Below are 22,605 nucleotides of genomic sequence, written 5' to 3' on the forward strand. Positions count from 1 at the left end.
ATTTCCAGTTTATTTGAACAATGTAGGATAGAGGATAGCAATATGAAAGGAAAAGCAAAAATTGTTGTTTTGTTTTTTCTCCATGTTGCCCAGGATGAAACAAGCCTCCTGGCCAACATGGTGAAACCCCGTCTCTACTAAAAATACAAAAATTAGCTGGGCGTGTTGCTACACACCTGTAATCGCAGCTACGATTACAGGTTGAGGCACTAGAATCACTTGAACCCAGGAGCCAGATGCTGCAGTGAGCCAAGGTTGCTCCACTGCACTCTAACCTGGGCAACATAGTGAGACTCTGCCTCAGAAAGAAACAGTCATTTCTTTTATATCCATTCTATTTTATCTTCTTTATTTCTATAGTTTGAATAAAATGATGGCTTACAAACTTGATTCTCCAAAATGATCTTACAAAATGGGAAGTTCTCTCCATTTCTCACCAGGATTTCCAAACAGTTATTTTTTAAAGGGGTGACTTTTTTTGAGCACTTACTATATGCAGATTATGCTAGAATAATATAATATAAATGGATATTGTGAATATAGATAATGGATAATCAGCCAGCTCACTTGCCAGCCCTAATACTAGTTTCAGAGCATTTAAGTAGAAATTTCTACCTCAGCATAAATACAGTTTATTAGACTTCATAGACCTTCAGGGTTGTTTCTAATTACCTGAAAACTGATGTTTACTTTATGCTAAGGTCTTAACTGTACATACTTAAAAATGTCTGTAATGTAATATCAGCAAATTCAGAGTAACATATATATATAAATTAAATTTAGTATATGACTGCAGAGTACATAAATGGTATATAGTAGAGCTTAATCCAAAAAGTCTGTCAAATTAATGGTAGAAAGGACTTTGTTCTTTTTTCACTCAATTTTCAGTAGCTAGGATACTATCCTGCATATAGTCATTACTCAATAAATAGATACTGTTTGAAAGAAGCTTTTATAGGAAATAAAATAGATAAAAAGGAAGCAAAGTGGTGGTGATAATAAGAAAAGTGAAAATGACTGAAAACCAGAAAATATTGCCCTATTGAGAGGATATCATAAGGGAAAATGTCTAGAAACTGAAGACCCTCCCAAGCATCTTTTATTTCCTGTGTTTCAATTTCTGTAAAAGTTACAGTAATGATCTTTTAAAAGCACTGCTACTGAGAATTGAATTTTTCTTGATGTCCCATAACTTATCCATAGTATACTGTCCAGGTTAATATTGTCAGTATAATGCCAAACAAGGGAAAATGATAAGCCCACAAAATAACTTTAAAAAATTTATTATAGAGCTGCAGCCCGATGCAACAAAGGCATAGAAGTACTGTTTGCAGTGGCTCTGGAACATTTTGTGTTGGTAGTTGTGAGAGTTTTGAGGGGACCTACTTCAGCAGATGAAACAGCCAAGAAGATTCAATACCTGATCCATTGTCAGTGGTGTGAAGAGAGAATTTTTCAGAAGGATGGTAATATGGTAGAAGGTAAATTCAAGTTATATATGATGTTTAATTTATCTATAATCCTCCACTGAATAAGCCTTTATCACATCCCTAATTATACATATTATTGTCCTTTGATTTTAAAGATTACAGTGCTAACTTTGTTATTTCCTATACTGGATTTCCTTTCGTCAACAGACAAGACATTCGTGTGAGTTTATTAAAGTTACTTACTCATGCTGTACAATGTATGCTTTCTAGCTCTGCCTTCTATCGAAACATCTAGAAATAACTTAGTTTCCACTCTCAACTAATTTTAGGAACATAAGTCAGATTACGTTTTTTCCAGGCCATTACAAATCATTGATTTTATAGAAATAATTTTCATGTTTCTGGCTGTGTATAAAAGCCATCAGTTATAAAATGCATTCAATAAACATTTATTGAGCCTCTACTATATGCCAGGCCTGGGGATGGGAAACAAGGAAAAAGCTGTAGTTTATGCCTTCATAAAGCTGTTTCTGTTTGTTTCAGTTCTGGGACATGGAAACAGTTGCTCGTTGTTTTCTGTTAGGTTCTTGGTATTTTTATGAATTTTTGAGTTTAGCACTTATTATGTTAAGTTGCAGATTTTTTTCTCATTTTGTCACTTTTTTTTTTAATCTGTCTTGCAGAAGTTTTTTGTTTTTAATTGAATGTTTATATAGTCTGGATTTTGCCTGTAGTTAGAAAGAGCTTTCCTATTCCTGGATTATTCAAAGTAGATTAAGTTGTATTGAGTAGTACACCTTTCCTCCACTGATTTGAGAATACCTTCTTTATCTGATACTAAATTTCCACATGTATTTGAGTTTGCTTCTAGATTTTCTGTTCTGTTCCAGTGGTTGGATATTTATTCATACACGTCTATTATACTGTTTTGACTATAGAGGCTTTTCAGTGTCATTTAATATCTGTGATGGCAATCCCTACTCAAAGCTCTTTGTTTTCAGTGTTCCTGTATTGATCTTTTGTTAACCCCTTAATATAAAAGTAAATAATAACCCAGTTGGCATATTATTTTGATAACATTAAATTGGGGAGAATAGATACTGTGATTTTTGAAGCTTCCTACAAATATAATATGCTTTTCATTTGTGCAGGTACTTCAGTATAATGTTAACTGGTGGTGGTAATAGAGGGAATTCTGTCATGTTCCTTACTTTTAGTTTCCTCTGGTGCTTTCTATTTTTTTATTTTTTTTTCAGATGGGGTCTTGCTCTGTCACCCAGGCTCGAGTTCAGTGGCACAATCTCGGCCCACTGCAACCTCTGCTTCCTGGGCTCAAGCAATTCTCCTGCCTCAGCCTCCCAAGTACCTGGGACTATAGGCACACACCACCACGCCTGGCTACTTTTTGTATTTTTAGTAGAGACGGGGTTTCACCATGTTTGCTGGCTAGTCTGAAACTCCTGACCTCTAGTAATCTGCCCGCCACATCCTCCCAAAGTGCTGGGATTACAGACGTGAGCCTCTGCACCCAGCCTGTAGTGCTTTCTGATTCAAGCATAATACTGGCTTTTCATCTGCAATACATATCATTTATCACATTAAGGAAGAATACTTCATTTCCATTTTTATTGTATTTTATCAGGATGTTGAATTTTGTCATAATGCATTTTCAGCATCTGTGGAGATGATTATATGGTTTTTCTCTTTAGGCTTACTAATTTGATAATTGTAATAAAAGTTTCCAATATAGAACCAAACTGGATTTTGTAGAATAAACTACTGTTAGGTATTTTTTTAATATGTTGCTATATTTTATTTGCTAATTTTTAAAGGATTTTCTTGTTTCATGAGATGGTATATAGTTTTCCTTTGTAGCATAATTTTAGTTGGGCTTTGATCTATCAGTTTACACTCCCTTCAGAACTAATTTGGAATGCTTCCCTTTTTTTCAATTCTTAGGAATTGAAAAACTGATTTTTTTTTTTTTTTAAAAACTAGTTCTTAAGAACTAGTTTAACTAGTATTGGAATTATGTGTTCCTTAAAGGTTTAGTAATATACACCTAGCATTTCTGTTTTATTTACATAGGGTTGAGCTAAGTGTTGTCTAATAATTCCTTTTAATCTCCTTGGTTCCTATGGTCATATTTCCCTTATATACTTTATTTATCCTTTCTTCCATTTTTCTTGACTAGGTAAGAGGCTGGTTTAAATATTTTATTGTAATTGCTTGTTTTTCTTTTTTTTTTCTTTTTTTGAGACAGAGTCTCGTTCTGTCGCCCAGGCTGGAGTGCACTGGCACAATCTCGGTTCACTGCAACTTCCATCTCCCGGGTTCAAGCAGTTCTCCTGCCTCAGCCTCCCAAGTAGCTGTGACTACAGGCACACGCCATCACGCCCAGCTAATTTTTTGTATTTTAATAGAGACGAGGTTTCACCATGTTGCCCAGGCTGGTCACAAACTCCTAAGCTCGGGCAATCCGCCCACCTTGGCCTCCCAAAGCGCTAGGATTACAAGCGTGAGCCACCACACCCGGCCTGTTTGTTTGTCTTAATGTCTACTTTTAGTAGTAAATATGTATATACTTCTGTAATTTGGATTTATCAGTTTTAGGTAATATCCTTTGGCTCCTTGATATCACAAATGAGATAATTAGCTTCCTGTTTTCCGTTTTTCCCATCCTAATTTTTGTTTGTTATACCATCTCTATGTTATTAGAATATGTAACACTTAACATTCTGTTTTGCCAGATTAATCTCTACATATAAAAATATTCTGTATATGTCATCAGTCTTTTTGCCATAATTTCTCTAGTCATCTCTTATTTGGTTAAATTTAACTCTCTCAGTTTACTCAATAGAGCTCCTAAGAAAAATACTACTTTGTTTCCTTCATGTTCAAAGCTTTTCTTTGCCCAAAGCATGTCCAATAGCCTGTATACTTAAAGAGTTTAAAGAATTTGAGTGCCTTATAGAAGTTCTTATAATTTTTCTTCCTTATATATGTGACATTAATCAAACATTTTAAAGACTTTTTGACTTGATAAGTGATAACTATAAAGCAATGATTTATTTTTGCATTTTATTTGGAATCATGCAGAACTTAGAATAAACAAGTATGTCCTACAAAGAAGTCATCTCATTCAGAATTTTTATCAATTTGTAATAATTTAAAAAGTCAAATAGCTGGGCACTGTGGCTCACGCCTGTAATCCCAACAGTTTGGGAGGCTGAGGCAGATGGACCACCTGAGGTCAGGAGTTCGAAACTGGCCAACATGGTGAAACCCCATCTCTACTAGCTGGGCATGGTGGTGGGCGCCTGTAATCCCAGCTACTCAGGAGGCTGAGGCTGAGACTGGAGAATCACCACTTGAACCCAGGAGGCAGAGGTTGCAGTGAGCTGAGATCATGCCACTGCACTCCAGCCTGGGTGACAGAGCAAGACTCCGTCTCAAAAAAAGAAAGAAAAAAAAGTCAAATAGTTCCATAAGTCTTATTAATAAAATAATAATCTCTGCCTGACTCCCTAACCAGTTAAAATGTCACAGCTGTTTCTTCTAGTGCTTACATTCATATTTCTAAATAACATGTTTATAGTGCATCTAACTTCCTTCCATGGAAAAAGAGTATTTGGCTTTTTAAACCAATCGAGTCACATGCATGCTCTTCCCCTCTCCACTTTGGACTGCATCAATATTTAGTGTTTGTGTTTTTATAAATAGATAAATATTGTTCGCAAATTTTATTTGCTGTCTATTGCTGTGTAACAAATCCCTCCAAAATTATTGGCTTTAAACAACATTTATTATCCCATAGTTTCTATGAGTCAAGAATCTAGGCATGGCTTAGCTGGGTCCACTAGCTCGGGGTCTCTCACAAGGCCACAGATCAAGGTGTTGGTCAGTGGTTTGTGCCCTTAGTCCCAGCTACTTGGGAGGCTGAGGCAGGAGGATCACTTGAACCCAGTAGTTCAAGGCTGCAGTGAGCTATGGTTACACCACTGCACTCCAGCCTGGGTGACAGAGCAAGATGCCATGTCTTAAAAAAAAAAAAACAAGTCAGAAGAACCAGAGAGTGAGTGAGTGACAGCAAGATAGAAGAGGTCTTTTGTAATCTAATCTCAAAGTAATACTCCATTACTTTTGCCATATTCTAGTTGTTAGAAATTTGTCTCTAGAACCAGTGCCTACTCAGGGGGAGGGTATTACACAAGGGTATGAATACCAAGAGGCAGGGATTATTGCTGATCATTTTGGAAGGCTGCTACAGCACAGATAAACCATATGAATCCAGGCATGGTGGCTCATACTAGCAATCCCAGCACTTTAGGAGGCTGAGGTAGGATTGCCTGAGGTCAGGAGTTCAAGACCAGCCTGAGCAACATAGCAAGACCCTGTCTCTACAAAAATAAAAATAAAAGCTGATTCATATAATATGTTATAATAATGTTCCTTTCTTATACAACTCTTTGGTAACTCTGGAATTAATACTTACTGTACTTGTTAGCTTTTTTAAAAAAATACTTCTTATAATCCATCCCTAAACTCTTTGCTACATTTTCAATGCTTCTTTCACCATAGTTAAGCACATTAGGTAATCTTTGGCTATAAATTTCACTCCCCTGGAGACAGCCCTCCTGTTGTAGTTTGGATTATTTGTTTTCTGTATCTGCCGAGATCTGTTGTCCAAGGGCTTCTCTTTAACCATCATCCTGGGAATTTTCTTTAACTTTCTTTTTGTGATATATCTCGTATCGCAGATCCTGTGTATTTTCCCACTTTCCTTGTTTACTTCTTCATTTTGAGTGGACACTTTTTCCTGTAGATTGCAGAGAAGTATTACATGGCTAAGTATCAAATTCTAGGATGGAAATCATTTTTTCCTCAAAATGTTCAAGGTATTATTCCATTGTCTTCTAGCTTCCAGTGAGAAATCTGCTGCTCTTCTTGTGTAGTCTATTATTTTCTCTCTGAATGTTCTTAAAATATCTCTTCTAAACCCAGTATTCTAAAATAATTTTGAGATAATATGTGTATGAGTTCATCTTTTTAATTCAGTTTACTGGATAATCTCAGTTCTATTTATTTATTTATTTAATTTTTTTTTATTTTTTTTATTTTTTTGAGGTGGAGTATCACTATGTCACCCAGGCTGGAGTGCAGTGGCACAATATCAGCTCACTGCAACCTTCACCTCCTAGGTTCAAGCAGTTCTCGTGACTCAGCCTCCTGAGTAGCTGTGATTACAGGCACATGCCACCACGCTTAGCTAACTTTTGTATTTTTTAGTAGAGACAGGGTCTCACCATGTTGGCCAGGCTGGTCTCGAACTCCTGACCTCAAGTGATCCACCCTCCTTGGCCTCCCAAAGTGCTGGGATTACAGGCATGAGCCACTGCGCCCAGCCTCTGAGTTAAGTCAGAAACTTGAGCTCTTCAGCTCTGATAAATTTTGGGGGCAAGGGGGCTAATTTTTTCTTTTCTTTTTCTTTTTTTTAAGACAGAGTCTTGCTGTGTTGCCCAGGGTGGAGTGCAGTGGTATGATCTTGGCTCACTGCAACCTCTGCCTCCCAGGTTCAAGCGATTCTCCTGTCTCAGCTTACTGAGTAGCTGGGACTGCAGGCCTGTGGCACCACTCCCAGCTAATTTTTGTATTTTTAGTAGAGACAGGGTTTCAGCATGTTGGCCAGGCTGGTCTCGATCTCCTGACCTCAAGTGATCTGCCTACCTCATCTCCCCAAAGTGCTGGGATTACAGGCAAGAGCCACACCTGGCCCTTGGGGGATGTGATTTCTTTGACAAGTTTTGCCTTTCAAATTTTACCTGTTGTCTCAGGAACTCTGTTTAGTTATATTTTGGATCTTCTAGATTAATCCTTTAATTTTTAAAAATATCTATACGGTTCTTCTCTTTGGCAATTAGTTCTACTTTATGCTTTTTCCTTAATTTTTATTTTCCAACTCTTATTTAAATTTCTGTCATATTTTGTTCATTTCTAAGAGTTATTTCATATTTTTTCACTGTTCCTTTTTTTTTCTTTAGGCTAGTCAGGTGATTATTGTTCCCTTTTTAATAGTGTCATATTATTGTTTCAGGGATACAAAATCTCTTACTTTCTAAGAATTGATTATACTTGGGTATATTTTATATTTAGGGGAGAATAGGGGTTTTTTGTTTGTTTTGATTGTTGCTGTTGTTTTGTTGTTCAGTTCTCCTGTTTTTTAACTTTTTCTGTTTTGTAATTTTGTTCTCTGTCTGTTATGGTAGATCTCAGATGTTTTGTGGTCTTCGGTTGTCCACAGTGAAAAATTGTTTTGAAGCACTTGGGGCAGAGCTTATAAACCAACGGATTTGGCTGTAATCCCAGCACTTTGGGAGGCTGAGGCAGGCAGATCATGAGGTCGGGAGATCGAGACCATCCTGGCTAACACGGTGAAACCCTGTCTCTACTAAAAATTCAAAAAATTAGCTGGGCATGGTGGTGGGCACCAATAGTCCCAGCTACTCGGGAGGCTGAGGCAGGAGAGTGGCATGAACCTGGGAGGTGGAGCTTGCAGTGAGCCGAGATCGCACCACTGCACTCGAGCCTAGGCAACAAAGCAAGACTGTCTCAAAAAATAAAAATAAAAATAAAAATAAACCAATGGATTTTACTGTGATAAGAAGATACCAGTCTGCTTTTTTTAGTAAGACACCCCCAAATGTCAGCAAGTATATACAGATCTTTTCTCTTGGATTGGTAAATTTTTCCAGGGAGGAATCGACCAATCTTTTAGCAGCTCTGGGAGAGCCACACTGGGGACAGAGACTGGAAAGCGGATTTTTACTTAATCCCTCTGTTTTTCAGACATCTCATTCTCAACTGTAACTAAAACTCCTGGTTTCATGTCCTCAATAGTTTAGCCTCACCAAAGATTAACTTCATCTTTTGGAATGGGGAGGACACAGACGATTGATTGTATTAGAGAAGATCTGGAGTTTTAATTGAACCGTTTAAAAAATTGTAACCAGACCTCTTATTTGCGATACCTGTCTATAGTCATCTTCAGAGACAATCATTGCCTTCAATTTTCAGGCCGTCGCAGGGTCCCACAACACTAATGAACTTTCTGTTTTGTTGGTTGCCCATCTATCCATTTCAGGCTTATGCTTTAGATTTTTCTGGTCTGATAATCAGTTATCCCATTGTGTATGTGACTCCTGCTTCTGAAATTTTATCAGCATCTCTCATCTTTTGTTACTTCCTCTCCCATTTTATTTATTCTTATAGTTTAATTTTTGTTCCTGTCATTTGATTTAAGTGTTAAGAGACAGCAGAGATAGAGTGCATGTTTAATCTGTTGCATTTAAATAGAAGTCTCAGAATATTTTTTAATTCCTCATCTGGTATTGCCTTCCTCGCTTATATACCAGTAACACGGAAATACTAGTTTTCTTTCTTCTTTACCACTTCATTATTTGCTGCTGGTAACTTGAATTGATAGCCTTGGCCCTCAGGGAGGAAATTTGCTGATGCTAATTTAGGTCTGAGAAATCCTAGCAAAGAGGCTTGGGAAAAGACACGTTTGTATGGTAAGATTATTTTGCAAAGTGCATCAAGATACAAACTGATCAATAATTCATTTGTGCTGTCTGCCTGTGGTAAGTGGGTGTAGCTGACAGAGCTATACTATAAATTGCCATCCTGAATTGGATGATGACTGCTTATAAGTATTTGTAGTTTAGTGATGTAATGGTTTAAGAGAAGACTTCTTAAGTATACTCATATTTGAGGAACATAGTTCTCAACAAAACTTATGTCAGTGCTAACCACACCCTTTCATCAAGGCTTAGAATTAAATAATACTGAAAAGTAGACCTAGGAGCAGTGAAGGACGCTTTTAAGTAAATGTAAAATAAGATCTCATAACTATGCATTATACCAATAATTGTATTGAATAGCAGAGTGATATTATCAGCTAGCAAGAGGCTATCGACCTGTGTCCCTGCCACCATTCTTTGGTTCTGAATGTTTCTGGGACTGATTGATTAGATCAGGCCATTTCAAGAAAGTGAATGATCAACCCAGGAATGGCCTGGAGTGGAGGGAATTAGTTGGAGAATATCTGATATAAAATGACTATTTGGGCCTTGAGTGGATTTAAAAGTTCCATAGTCAAATATTAGCCCATTTTGAAAACTAAGAATGGTGCTAGTATCTCTCCAATTTCCTTGTGATTATATCAGGCCTCTCATTCATTGCTTTTTAAACCGAATTAGATTCTTCTAGCCTACATTTTGAAGGCTCAATATGAATCAAGCATAAGGAATTTTCTTTCCAACTGCAGAAGAGTTAACTTATGAGAAATATCTACATTTTGATTGGGATGTTGGTTACATGGGTGTATACGTTTGTTAAAATTCATCAACCTTTTTATATAAAGTATATATGTTTTATTGCACATAAATTATACCTTAATCAGTTAATTTTGAAATATGGATCTCTTGTAAACTTTATAAGACTTTCTCCTTCCTTATATTATTTCATGTGGTATGGTAAGTAAATACCAGTTACACCTCTAATAAGCCATTTGACATGGATTTCCACCTCTCTCAAGCTTTAATCCTCTGATCTGTATAATTGAGATTTTAACAGTACCTACTTCAGAGAGTTGTAAGGACTTAAATTAAAAATAAATATATGTGTGCGTGTGTGCACACATATATGTGTGTGTGTATACGTATATACATATACATATGCACACACACACATATATACATATATAAAATACTTAGCATAATACCTGGCACATAGTAGATCCTCAGTATATAGTAGCTGCAAATTATTATTAATATAACAATTACTACTATTTGTATTAGTCATTTCTCCTTTGATTTCTCCTTTTATTATCTTTTTACAGAAAATCCATATAGACAGCTGCCTTGTAACTGTCATGGAAGCATGCCTGGAAAGACAGCAATAGAACTTGGACCTCTGTGGTATGTGACCAGCCATAAGAACATATTAAAATTTGATGTATTGATTGATTTATTAATTGCTGATTTTTATTATGTGTGGTTAAAGACAAATTTAAATTCAATTGTTAAGTCTAGGCATATAATTATGACTTTTCTCCTCCTATGAACCTGAGGTGTTTAATATTTTGAGATTTTTCTCTACCACTATTCTCTCTAGTTTGTGACAGAACTAAGAGGCAATGGAGGTAAAAGAGAAGCCTGGATGATCTGGAAACTAGATAATTCATTTCTGAATAGTAAGAAAGAAGCTTTTTAAAATTGATCATTGTAGATCTAGCATATGATTTTTAAATGATCACAATAACTTTTTATAGAAGAGCCAATTCATGTAAAAGGTCCTGGAAGAATTAGTTTTAAGAGACAAAGGCATGTGAAAGTGTCTGCCTTTGTTTTAGGTAAAGTTATTTAGATAGTACACAATTGGAAATATTTACCTGTATATGCTTTTGCATCATTGGTAACAGCTGATTGTACCTTAAAGTTGAATTGGTTTTTTTGTTTGTTTGTTTGTTTGAGATGGAGTCCTGCTCTTGTCACCCAGGCTGGAGTGCAGTGGCGCAATATCAGCTCACTGCAACCTCCACCTCCTAGGTTCAGCAATTCTCCTGCCTCAGCCTCCTGAGTAGCTGGGATTACAGGCACCCGCCACAACACCTGGCTAATTTTTGTACTTTTATTAGAGACTGGGTTTCACCATGTTTGCCAGGCTGGTCTCGAACTCCCGATCTCAGGTGATCTGCCTGGCTCGGCCTCCCAAAGTACTAGGATTACAGGTGTGAGCCACTGCGCCCAGCTGAATTATTTTTAATCAGAATCCTTACCTTAAGTTTGTTACTAGAGATTCTTTTTTTTTTTTTTTTGAGACGGAGTTTCACTCTCGTTGCCCAGGCCGGAGTGCAATGGCACTATCTCGGCTCACCGCAACCTCCACCTCCCAAGTTCAAGCAATTTTCCTACCTGAGCCTCCTGAATAGCCAGGATTACAGGCATGTGCCACCACGCCCAGCTAATTTTGTATTTTTTTAGTACAGACCGGGTTTCTCCATGTTGGTCAGGCTGATATCGAACTCCCGACCTCAAGTGATCCGCCTGCCTCGGCCTCCCAAAGTGCTGGGGATTACAGGCGTGAGCTACTACCGCACCCAGCTGAGATTCTTACAGAAATTCAAGATTCCTAACAACATTGTGACAAGAATTACAAATTTCTTCTCATTACTTTATAAGGTCAAGGCTTAAGCACCTACTAAACCTAGAAATTGACCTACGTGGTAAATGTCTTTGTGCTGATGCTCATGATTTTATCTTCATCTTATTAAATACTCTTAGATTAAGAAAGATCTAGCCAGCCCTACCTTCTAGTTCTTCTAAAACTAATTCTCACCTATAGCATCTGCTATACATTGATCCTACTCACTGATTCAGAACTGAGGAAATTAAAAATAGCAGGTTACTGGATCCAGAAGGAAGATTTCTAGCCTAACTGCCTTATTTTACACATGAGGAAACTATGGCACAGTGTTTTTAAGTGCTTGCTAAAACTGACCAAAAAAATTCATACCACAGCCAAGGCTAGAACTTAGGTTTTCTGACTCCCAGGACTGAATTCTTTTTTTATTTTTTATTTTTGAGGCAGAGTCCCACTTTGTTGCCCAGGCTGAAGTGCAATGGCATGATCTTGGCTTACAGCAACCTCCACCTTTTGGGTTCAAGCGATTCTCCTGACTCAGCCTCCCGAGTAGCTGGGACTACAGGCGTGTGCCACTGCACCCAGCTAATTTTTGTATTTTTAATAGAGAGGGAGTTTCATCATGTTGGCCAGGCTGGTCTTGAACTCCTGACTCCGCCCACCTCGGCCTCCCGAAGTGCTGGGATTACGAATGCTTAATAAATCCTTACGATTTCCACATGAAAGCTATTGTGTTCATGTCTTTACACTCATCCAGAATATCTTCCCCTCTCTACCATCTCCAATTCAAATTGTACTTTGTTTTTGAAGTCTCATCTCAGTGCCTCAACCCAATATAATCTCTAAATTCCCTTTAGTATATCTTATATTGATCACATATTTGATAATTTAAAATCATATATTCTTTCATATGTATTTGCTAACCCTAACAATAGTAGCTACCATACATTGAGGATATATAGAGAAGTTTTATTTTTGGCCAGGCACGGTGGTGGCTCACGCCTGTAATCCCAGCACTTTGGGAGGCTGAGACAGGAGAATGGGGTGAATCCGGGAGGAAGAGCTTCCAGTGGGCTGAGATTGCACCACTGCACTCTAGCCTGGGCGACAGAGCGAGACTCCATCTCCAAAAAAAAAAAAAAAAAAGAAATTTTACATTTCATGATGAGGAATGTAAAACTCAAAAAGTAGTAATTACTCAGGATTATATAGCAAGCCCAGCACAGTTGCACACATCTATAGTCCCACCTACTCAGGAGGCTGAGGCAGGAGGATCCCTTGAGCCCAGGAATTCAAGTTCAGCCTGGGCAGCATAGTGAGACCCTGTCTCTTAATAAAAAGATTACATAACTAGTAAGTGGTGGAGCCAGGATTGGAATCCAGTTTATCTTAATCAGAATTTCATATTTTGTCCATTATACCTGTGATTTTTAAATTAAATAGGAAGCATATCAGATTCATCGCAGACTATTTTTGAACCATACCATCACCAGATATAATTCTCATATATGTGCTCCCCTGCCCTGTCCTGCCCCACCCTACCATCATAAACTGACCAGAATTAAGATTTTCTATTAGTGACTAGAATGTGCATTGGAAAACGTCTTTATTGCTTTATTTTCCTGTCTAGATTTATAGGCTTTTATAAGGTCAACATTGTATATTATATTTTGGTATATCCTCCACACACCCTCTATGTACCACAGTACTGTATACCTTATGAGAGCTCAATAAATTATTTTTTTATTAAGGTAACATACACATATAACATTTTCCTTCTTTACCATTTTTAAGTATATACTTCAGTGGTAATAAATACATTTATATTCTTTTACCCCTCTTCATCACCCTCTCCCTTCTCCCCTTCCCAGCCTCAATAGATTCTTGTTGACTTAATTAAGTTTCCTTGACTAATGCTACGAGTTTAGAGAACTGATATGATAAAATGAGTGGCAAATAGAAAATAAAAAGTTTTAGGCTGGGAGTGTGGTGTCTCACACCTGTAATCCCAGCACTTTGGGAAGCCAAGGTAGGAGGATCCCTTGAGCCCAGTAGTTTGAGATCAGCCTGGGCAACATGATGAGACCCCATCTCTATTAAAAAATAATAAAATACTATAGCCTAAGCAACAGGACCAGACTCTATCTCAAAAAATAATAATAATAATAAAGAAAATAAACAGTTTTAAACTAAATCATAAATTCTTTTTGAATTTATTACTCTGTCATATGATTAATTATATATCTTACTTATAGTTAAATCGTGAAGACTTTCTTTTTAAAGAGAAACATTTCTCAAACCCAGTTCTCTGTATATTCTTTTCTTTTCAGGTCAAGTTCCCTTTTCAATACTGGATTCCTCAAAAGAATGCTATTTGAATCTCTTCACCATGGTTTGGATGACATTCAGACCCTAATAAAGACATTAATCTTTGAATCAGAGTGTACGCCTCAAAGTCAGTTTTCAATTCATGCACCTTCAAATCTCAACAAGCAAGGTGACTAACTGAACGCTAGCTTACTAGCTTTAAATTGCTTACCAAAAATACTGTATGTTTTTCAATTGTATTTGATGTTATAATAAAAGCAATATAATTATAAATAGTGTGTTTTTAGTAAATCCTCTCTAATGAGTCTAATCATACTCTGGTTAAGTTTTTTTTTAATTACATAGTTTTATTCAGGCTTGTAATCACGCCTGAGATGAATAGGTGAATGATGAATAGTGTTGTTGGTTTTGTTGTTTTTTTTGGATACTGGGTCTCACTTTTAAACCCAAACTGGAATACAAGTGGCAAAAACATGACTCACTGCAGTCTCAACCTCCTGGGCTCAGGCAGTCCTCTTGCCTCAGCCTCAACCTCCTGTGTAGCTGGGACCACAAGCATGCACCACCACACCTGGCTAATATTTTGTAGCGATGGGGTCTCACCATATTGTCCAGGCGGATCTCAAACTCCTGGGCTCAAGCAGTCTTCCCACCTTGGCCTCCCAAAGTGGCTGGGATTACAGGCATGAACCACCATGCCCTGACAATTTTTTTTTTAAAGATAACCTCCTTTTTTGTGTGTTTTTAATTTTACTGATTTAAAAAAAGAAAAAAAAAAAAAACACTAAAGGTCCTTTGTGATTTTTATTACCCTAGATGTGCTTTCTAGAAAAAGAAACTTTTGGTAATTCTAGGAGTGATGTGGCCAAAAATTGTAATATCTATGGAGACACAGAAACCAGATTTATACTTCTTATTCAGTAAAGCTATGTGTTTTTTCTGCTTAGTACAAACAGCCAATTTTATAGTTGTATCTGACTATTGATACAAAGGTGAGCTTATTGAATATCCTAGTGTTCTCATAAATAATTAGAAACTGCTATTATAGAGCATTAAAAACGTAATTTTTGCAGTTCAATTTGGCCACAGAATCTCTTGCATATTCATGAAAATTGGATGGAATTTCATAAACTTTTATTTAAACTGAGTTGTTGCTTTATGTCATTCTGTAAAATATTTTCTTTTCCCATTTGCTTTATTTTTTAGAAGAAAATGGTGTATTTATTAAAACTACAGATGACACCACAACAGATAATTACATTGCACAAGGTATGTATGCATATATGTGTGTACATATGTACATATCAGGTCAAAAAGGCATATAGCAAAAGGGTAGGAAGAGAAGAGATTGCCATGGTAGCCTACTTAAAAATACGTTTCATATTATATGACAACAAAACTGTAGTAAAACTTGTTTATCAGCATTCACACACTGGAAATTTCTGTTAACATATGCTTTGTTCACATCTGTAATATATGGTTATCCCTTTGAACGAACTGTATGATCTTGAACCATGTGAATAAAATAAGATCAAATTATATATGATAAAGTTATATATAATTTTATAGTTAAGATAAAATTTTATTCTAATTATTTTAAAAATTACTCATTAATATATGATTTATAGCAATTCCATTTAATTAACCAGAAGACCTCATTCTCCAGCCAAAAGAATTTATTATATGGCCTTTCATATAATTTAGGATATGTGCATACTTTAAATATAGCTGTGTTAGACACTGTAAATTCATATTAAAGGATGTTAAGATTTAAAATATCAGTGCCCTAATGTCTAAGGTTTTGTTTTGCTTTTTAAAAAACTTTAGATTCCAGATGTGTTTTTTGAATACAGATGAAAAGAAGACTGTAGAGTGTTAAAGTTTGAAAGAGCAGTGGCCTTTAGTTATAAGCTGTAATTTTTTATTAGTTGCTCAACAGTTTAATGTTGACCTTCAAAGACAAGGAAACTTGAATTTCTTTTAATAGTATATAGTTTAAATAACTACTGCATACTCTTTCCAACAGCCATGTTCATTTGGCATCTTCAACTAATTTGATAACTTAAATTGATATATTCTACCTAATTTCTCTGTTGGAGGGAAGACAAAGAAGCATTATGATACGCTGTAAAGAATATTAGATTTACTGGGCATAGTGACTCATGTCTATAATCCCAGCACTTTGAGAGGCCAAGTTGGGCAGATCACTTGAGGTCAGGAGTTCAAGACCAGCCTGGCCAACATGGTGAAACCCTGTCTCTACGAAAAACACAAAAATTAGCCAGGTGTGTCAGTGCAAGCCTATAATCCCAGCTACTTGAGAGGCTGAGGTAGGAGAATTGCTTGAACCCAGGAGGCAGAGGCTGCAGTGAGCCAAGATTGCACCACTGCACTCCAGCCTGGGTGACAGATCGAGACTGTCTCCAGAAAAAAAAAAAAAAAAAAAATTAGATTTAAGAGCATTATCCTACTGCAGGCGTTGTTATATAAACTTAGCCAGGTCCCTCCCCTTCAGCAAAATTGTCATAAATCCTTTTTAGAAAAAAGTAAAACATAAATAAGCTTTAAAAATATTTTCAAAAGCCAAGAGCACAGTAGCACATACCTGTAATCTCCGCTACTCAGGAGGCTGAAGTGGGAGGATAGTGTAAGGATTGTGTGAGCCTGGGCAACAGAGCCAAACTCCATCTCAAAAAAAAATTTGTTTTTAATCTATGAGCCTTTCTTGTATATAAATTAAGGAAATTAGACTAATTTTTGTGGGCTCTTCTATAACTTTTAAATTATATGGTTATTCTAAGATAATTGGTCAACACATAAAATCTTAAAATGATAGTACTATGCAAATCCAAAGGAAAATAATTCATTCTGTCAAAGATACATTATATGTTCATTGCAGTGCTATTCGCAATAGCAAAGACAGAATCAACCTGGGTGCCCATCATCAATGGACTAGATAAAGAAAATGTACATATGTACTAAGGAATACTATGCAGCCATAAAAAAGAACAAAATCATGCTCTTTGCAGCAACATGGATGGAGCTATAGGCCATTATCCTAATAAAAGTAATGCAAGAACAGAAAACCAAAGCCCCATGTTCTAACTTACAAGTAGGAGCTAAACTTTGGGTACTCACAGACATCAAATGGGAATAATAGACACTGGGGACTACTAGATGGGGGAGGGATGGGATGCGGCCTGGGCTAAAGAACCACCTGTTGGGTACTATGCCCACTGCCTGGGTGCTGGGGTTGTTGGGACCCCAAACCCCAGCATTACACAATATACCCACGTAACAAACCTACACATATACCCTTTAATCGATAAAGAAAGTTGAAATTATTTTTTAAAAAAGAAGAAATTACCGGGCCAAAAAAAAAAATCTATATACTGCTGATGATAGTCACTATTAAGGTATTATATCAGATTTTTTGCCTCAGATGCTCCTAGAACTTGTACTAAATCTGGATATCTATCCTTTGACTAGGTGCCTCAGATTTCATGCGATTTCAAATTTTAGATTTCAAATTATAATTCTGATTTGATGCATGGATCCCAGGTTGTCCTTTTTGCTTTATGTTTTTATGTAAAAAGGCAACAATTCAGCAATAATTTTTATTTATTTTGAATGTAATTTATTTTTATGTATCAACTTTGCCTTTTCAATACTTTTTTTTTTTTTAAGAGACAGGGTCTCACTGTGCTCAAACTCCTGGGCTCAAGCCATCCTGCCACCTCAGCCTCCCAAGTAGCTGGGACTACAGGTGTGCGCCACTGCCCTTGGCACCTTCTGAATGTTTTGCTTAAGCAGATGTTAATTACTTTCCCTGAAGAAGTAAGATTTGACCATAACGTTCATATATAAATAATCAAGGGTTGAACACCAGGCAAAATTTCATTATAGTATTGGATATCTCAGTTGTTTTCATGTTGTAATTTTTGGAAGGATACAGTTCTAGAATCTTAGCTGGCCTCCTTTCACTCAAAATGAAAAAACTAACTGCTGTGATGAGAAATAGGCAATGAGATCATAACATTGACCTTTTATCAGTTTCTGTGTCCAAACTCTCAAGACTTTGTGTTGTTTTTCTTTGTTTTGTGATTACTGAAGACCCACTGTGTATCCAATACTGAGCACTCAGTAGAAATACAGGTATAAAAATGAAAGACATTGTCCTTAGGAACTTAGAATATAACTTGGGGAGAAAGGACTTACACACATTAAGGAACTATAAGAAAAGAAAAAAAAATGACAGAACTTAGTCAAACTCTGAGTAGTGTAGTGTAGTATTAACAACAATGAACTCTATGAAGTGACTAGCCCCAAATTCACAGATGGCTTCCTAAAGGAGACGAAATAGAGTGTGGCTTGAAGTTGAAGAAGGTAGAAAGGAAGTTCTGATGTAGCAGTTTAATATGAAAATTACATAAGTGAAGGACAGTGAAAATAGAATAAATTATAAGAATTAAGATTGGACAGACAGGTTGAAATAATGTGTCAGGATTTAGACTTGAGATAAATATATAGTTATAAAAGTATTTGGCTTGTAATTTTTAAGAGCATGCTAACTTTGTATGTGTATGTTGCAGGAAAGAGAAAAAGTAATGAAATCATCACAAATTTAGGCAAGAAGCAAAAGACTGATGTCAGTACTGAACATCCTCCCTTTTATTACAACATTCACAGACACAGCATTAAAGGAATGAATATGCCAAAGTAAGACACCCAGTGAATGACAAAGTATATATTTTATATTTTAATAATGTGATTTAAATAAAAATACAAGAACCTGATATTTTTTCTTTCCTTTCCTTGTTGCAGGTTAAAAAAGTTTTTGTGCTATTTATCTCAAGCAGGCTTTCGAGTAAGCCGAACTCATTTTGACCCAATGGGTGTACGCACAGATGCACCTCTGATGCAGTTTAAATCTATCCTTTTAAAGTACAGCACCCCCACCTACACGGGAGGACAGTCAGAAAGCCATGTCCAGTCAGCATCTGAAGATACAGTAACTGAAAGAGTTGAAATGTCAGTGAATGACAAAGCAGAAGCAAGTGGCTGCAGAAGATGGTAAACATAGAGAAGAATTGGTTCTCAGGTGTCTGTATAGATGGCCTAATAGTTCTCTATACCAACTGTAGTTCTTTTTCTATTCTTTCAATTCAGTAGAGTAAAAATAAAAAACAGTGTCATTTTCATTCAGAAACAGCAGTTTCTAACTTAGCTGGTTTGGGAGCTTTGCTTTCCAAGTTTTTTTTTGTTTTAAGGCAAACTTAAAATTTTAATGGAAACATTTCATATGAAGCCAAGTCTCACTGAGATCACCCTACTGCTTAGTAATTCGGAAAATTTTCACATGCAAAGTGTTTGGAATTTTATGTATGTTATGAAAGCCATCTTTTACAATTCTTAATCACATCTCTGCCTAAACTGATTCATGATGTTTATGTTTTCCTGTTTGTAGTGTACAAAATGAAGCTGAAGGCTCACATATTAAACTGACCCTGAATAGAATAGGAAGAACAATGTTCTTACAGGTCATAATGTATTTCACAATTAGAAAACTAAAATATGTACCCATTTTTAAGAAATCATACTTCTGCCCACATTGATCTTTTCATTTCTTACTAGCTTTTGAGAAATTAAATACTTGCCTGAGATAGAAATACTTTATTTTTGTAACTTTAAGGTCTAAATGACTAAACTTCAAAGTAAGATTTTGTCAAAATAAATTGAGACCATTATTCTAATATAATACTTGTTCATGAGCACTGAAATCCTGAAGAGGAGAGATTTGGTTATAAATTAAACAGGTTGGGTGATCTTAAGTGCCTCGGTTAATGCACGTACAGTATTCATTTGGTTGGTTGTACTACCTCTCAGAAGTAAAATTTGTCACCTTATGGAATGAGAGTTTTTGGTTTGGGGGTTGTTTTTGTGTTGTTGCTTGGTTTGGTATTTTTGGTTTTGTGTGTATTTGTATAAATTTTTTGTATAATTAGCCCAGGCTAACTATAAAAATTGGTTGAAAAAAATATTGTTTCCTTAATGGAATTCTCACTTCATTTGAATATAAGATTTTGGATGTAAGGATTTGGTATAAAGTTTGGGTTTTTGTCTCAAGGATTTAATCCATGTTTATCCCTAAATATTTCTTAAGGGATGTAACTTTTTACAACCATTAAGTGGGGGGAAGGGGGTGGAGGGGGTGGTAATAATCATAACTGAAAGGTTTAAATATACTACCTAAGAAAAAAGTACTTCTGTGACATATACAAAAAAATCTAGTTGATGGGCATTAGATGAATAGAGAATATTAATTTTGCAGAAATGAAGGAAAATCTCTGTGCTATTACAGCATATTCCCAAGACAGTTTATTTTCCTTTCTCCAATTAATGTGGTCATAAATTTCAGTAAAATCAAGAAATAGGTGAAGTGCAAGCTAGTTTCTATAATGACCATTAAAAAAATTCTGCTCTGTAATTCTTGCCAGTTAAAATTATAACTTACAAATGAGCAGAATAAATGAGTTTTTTTGTTCATATTATTAAAAATAAAAATTACTATAAATCCAGGAGGCAAACTATTATAGCACTCAGATTATCTGATTTAATACATATTATTGAATATCAGTCTCAAATTTTGCTAAATGCTTATCAGCATGATATATGTTGATCAATGATGAGTTGGGCTTAATGCAAAGATCCTAATTTAATAAACCTGTAAATTACTGTTATCTAAAATATATGTGTATATTAATTTCACATATAAAGGTAGATTTTTCAAAGAAAAATTTGGTAGGAGGTAGTTTAGAACTCTGTGATCAGGTACTACATCAACCAAAAGAGGAAATACTTTAAAAATTCCATTTAGCAACCTGAGCAATCTTATTCTCGTAACAATAGTAGTAATTTGGGACACTGCAAATGTTTATCACGTTGTAAAGTAACATCAGTTGTATCCTTTCATTAAAACTTGATAAACAAAAGAACCAGTTAAGGAAACCAGTGTGTTGACTCTGCTAGTTGCTAATGTTAATACTCTAGCCATACACTCAGGAAATGGGAGAAGTAACCAAGGGATGGGTTTGGGGGTCACTGTGGTGGACTTGCGTCAAAACTCCACTTATACTGACTTCCACAAGACTCCACTCTGAATAAATGTGTAATGTTCTGGTTGCCCAAAATTAGAACTAATTCAGCATGTTTGGTGAGCCCAAAAGGTCTAGGAATTTCTTTCTGCACTGTGTAACTGCTCTGGTAAATGGCCACAGATTACTTTGGAGAATGCTAAGAGATACATAATACATACTCATGATATCATGTCAAAGTCCTTTCTCCAAGGCCTCCAGAAATTGAATTAAATCAGACCTGAGAATTAATTAGATAAGGGCTCACGATTACTATAGTGGCTCAAGTCAGACTAACAGTTTTTAGTAACATAAACTAAATAGGACTATCCATTTTCCTTCTTTAGATCACATGATCCTTCAGCCAAAGCCAGACCTCATGTTAGACTATACTGATTATCCTGTGGTTCCTGCTGTCTATTACAGTAACCATGCTCACCTTTCTAGTCTAGCAATTAAATGCACTACTTTGTCTCTGACACAAAACAGTCTTGAAAATGCCCATTGAATCAAGGAGTCCATTTCAACTGAAGCATCTCCCACTGCCTACAGACAGACTATATGGCTTTTCAAGAGTGCTGGTGCTGTGCTCACCAGTGTTTTTCTCAATGCCTTGGTAAAGAGAATTGACTAGACTGTTATGAGGGATACAGTTAGAGGATCACTTATATTAAATCCTCCCCAACATGGCCCCTCTTCTTTGATTTTTCTACATCATACCAAGGAGTTTCTGGCATATCATCTCTAATTTAGATGAGCCACTGCTGAGTCAAAATGTCTTTCCACCAAGTAAAAAGGACTACTTTGAGCTGTTCAGTCTGATAGACTGAGCCAAAATCTCTGCTATAGGTTTACCGATAATGATCATTTGACCCAATTTATGTCCTTTCTTTCAAGGTCCTACATACTCAGAATCTATTTCCACAGATATTCTCCACCTATCAATATTAAGATCCAAAAAAAGACTCTTTCAGATCACACTTTGTATTTGTCTCCCTGGGACATGCTGGGATCTGCCTCAAACTGTGTCCTGGAAACAATGAGGGATTGTAGGGATAGGGCATATGGGCTTCTTTGTGCAAGGTAACTAACTCCTTTAAGTGAGGTTATTAAGGGACTGGTCAGCCAAGGTAACAAGCATATCTAAGGGGTTCCTTCACCTTCAAGTGAGGAGTTTGGGATTTAGGATACTCAACTCATTGTAGTCGTCCCAAAACTCTTATTCTCAGAATACCAACTCTTTCCTGACCAGCTTCTCTACTCTTGTAAGACCCAACAAGATAGGGATTCTGCCAGCTTGCAGAATCCTAGGAAAAACATTCCCTAGGAAGTGGAATATTAATTGTAATAGCTTATATTTATATGAGACTTAGTACTACACAGTGCTATCTTTACATAGATTATATAATCCATAGCAGTTGTTATGATCATCCCCACTTCATAGAAAAAGAAACTCAAGCTAAACAAGATTAACTTATTTATCCAGTGCCACTCTAAAACTGGCTAGTAAA

General features: G+C 36.2%; 1 protein-coding gene across 1 annotated transcript in view; it reads left to right on the forward strand.

Moving 5' to 3' along the window:
* TRMT1L (tRNA methyltransferase 1 like) overlaps positions 1–20,956 on the forward strand; it is a 39,122-nt gene extending 18,166 nt beyond the window's left edge. Inside the window, exons 10-15 of the mRNA XM_003264462.3 lie at positions 1,291–1,481; positions 10,330–10,408; positions 13,964–14,130; positions 15,168–15,230; positions 18,554–18,680; positions 18,786–20,956. Coding sequence (XP_003264510.1) covers positions 1,291–1,481; positions 10,330–10,408; positions 13,964–14,130; positions 15,168–15,230; positions 18,554–18,680; positions 18,786–19,038 — 880 coding nt within the window. The 3' untranslated portion in view covers positions 19,039–20,956. The remainder of the gene's footprint in view (positions 1–1,290; positions 1,482–10,329; positions 10,409–13,963; positions 14,131–15,167; positions 15,231–18,553; positions 18,681–18,785) is intronic.
* The last annotated feature ends 1,649 nt before the right edge of the window (positions 20,957–22,605 follow it).

Source organism: Nomascus leucogenys, chromosome 9 (assembly GCF_006542625.1).
Source record: "Nomascus leucogenys isolate Asia chromosome 9, Asia_NLE_v1, whole genome shotgun sequence".
In the NCBI taxonomy this organism is placed as follows: domain Eukaryota; kingdom Metazoa; phylum Chordata; class Mammalia; order Primates; family Hylobatidae; genus Nomascus; species Nomascus leucogenys.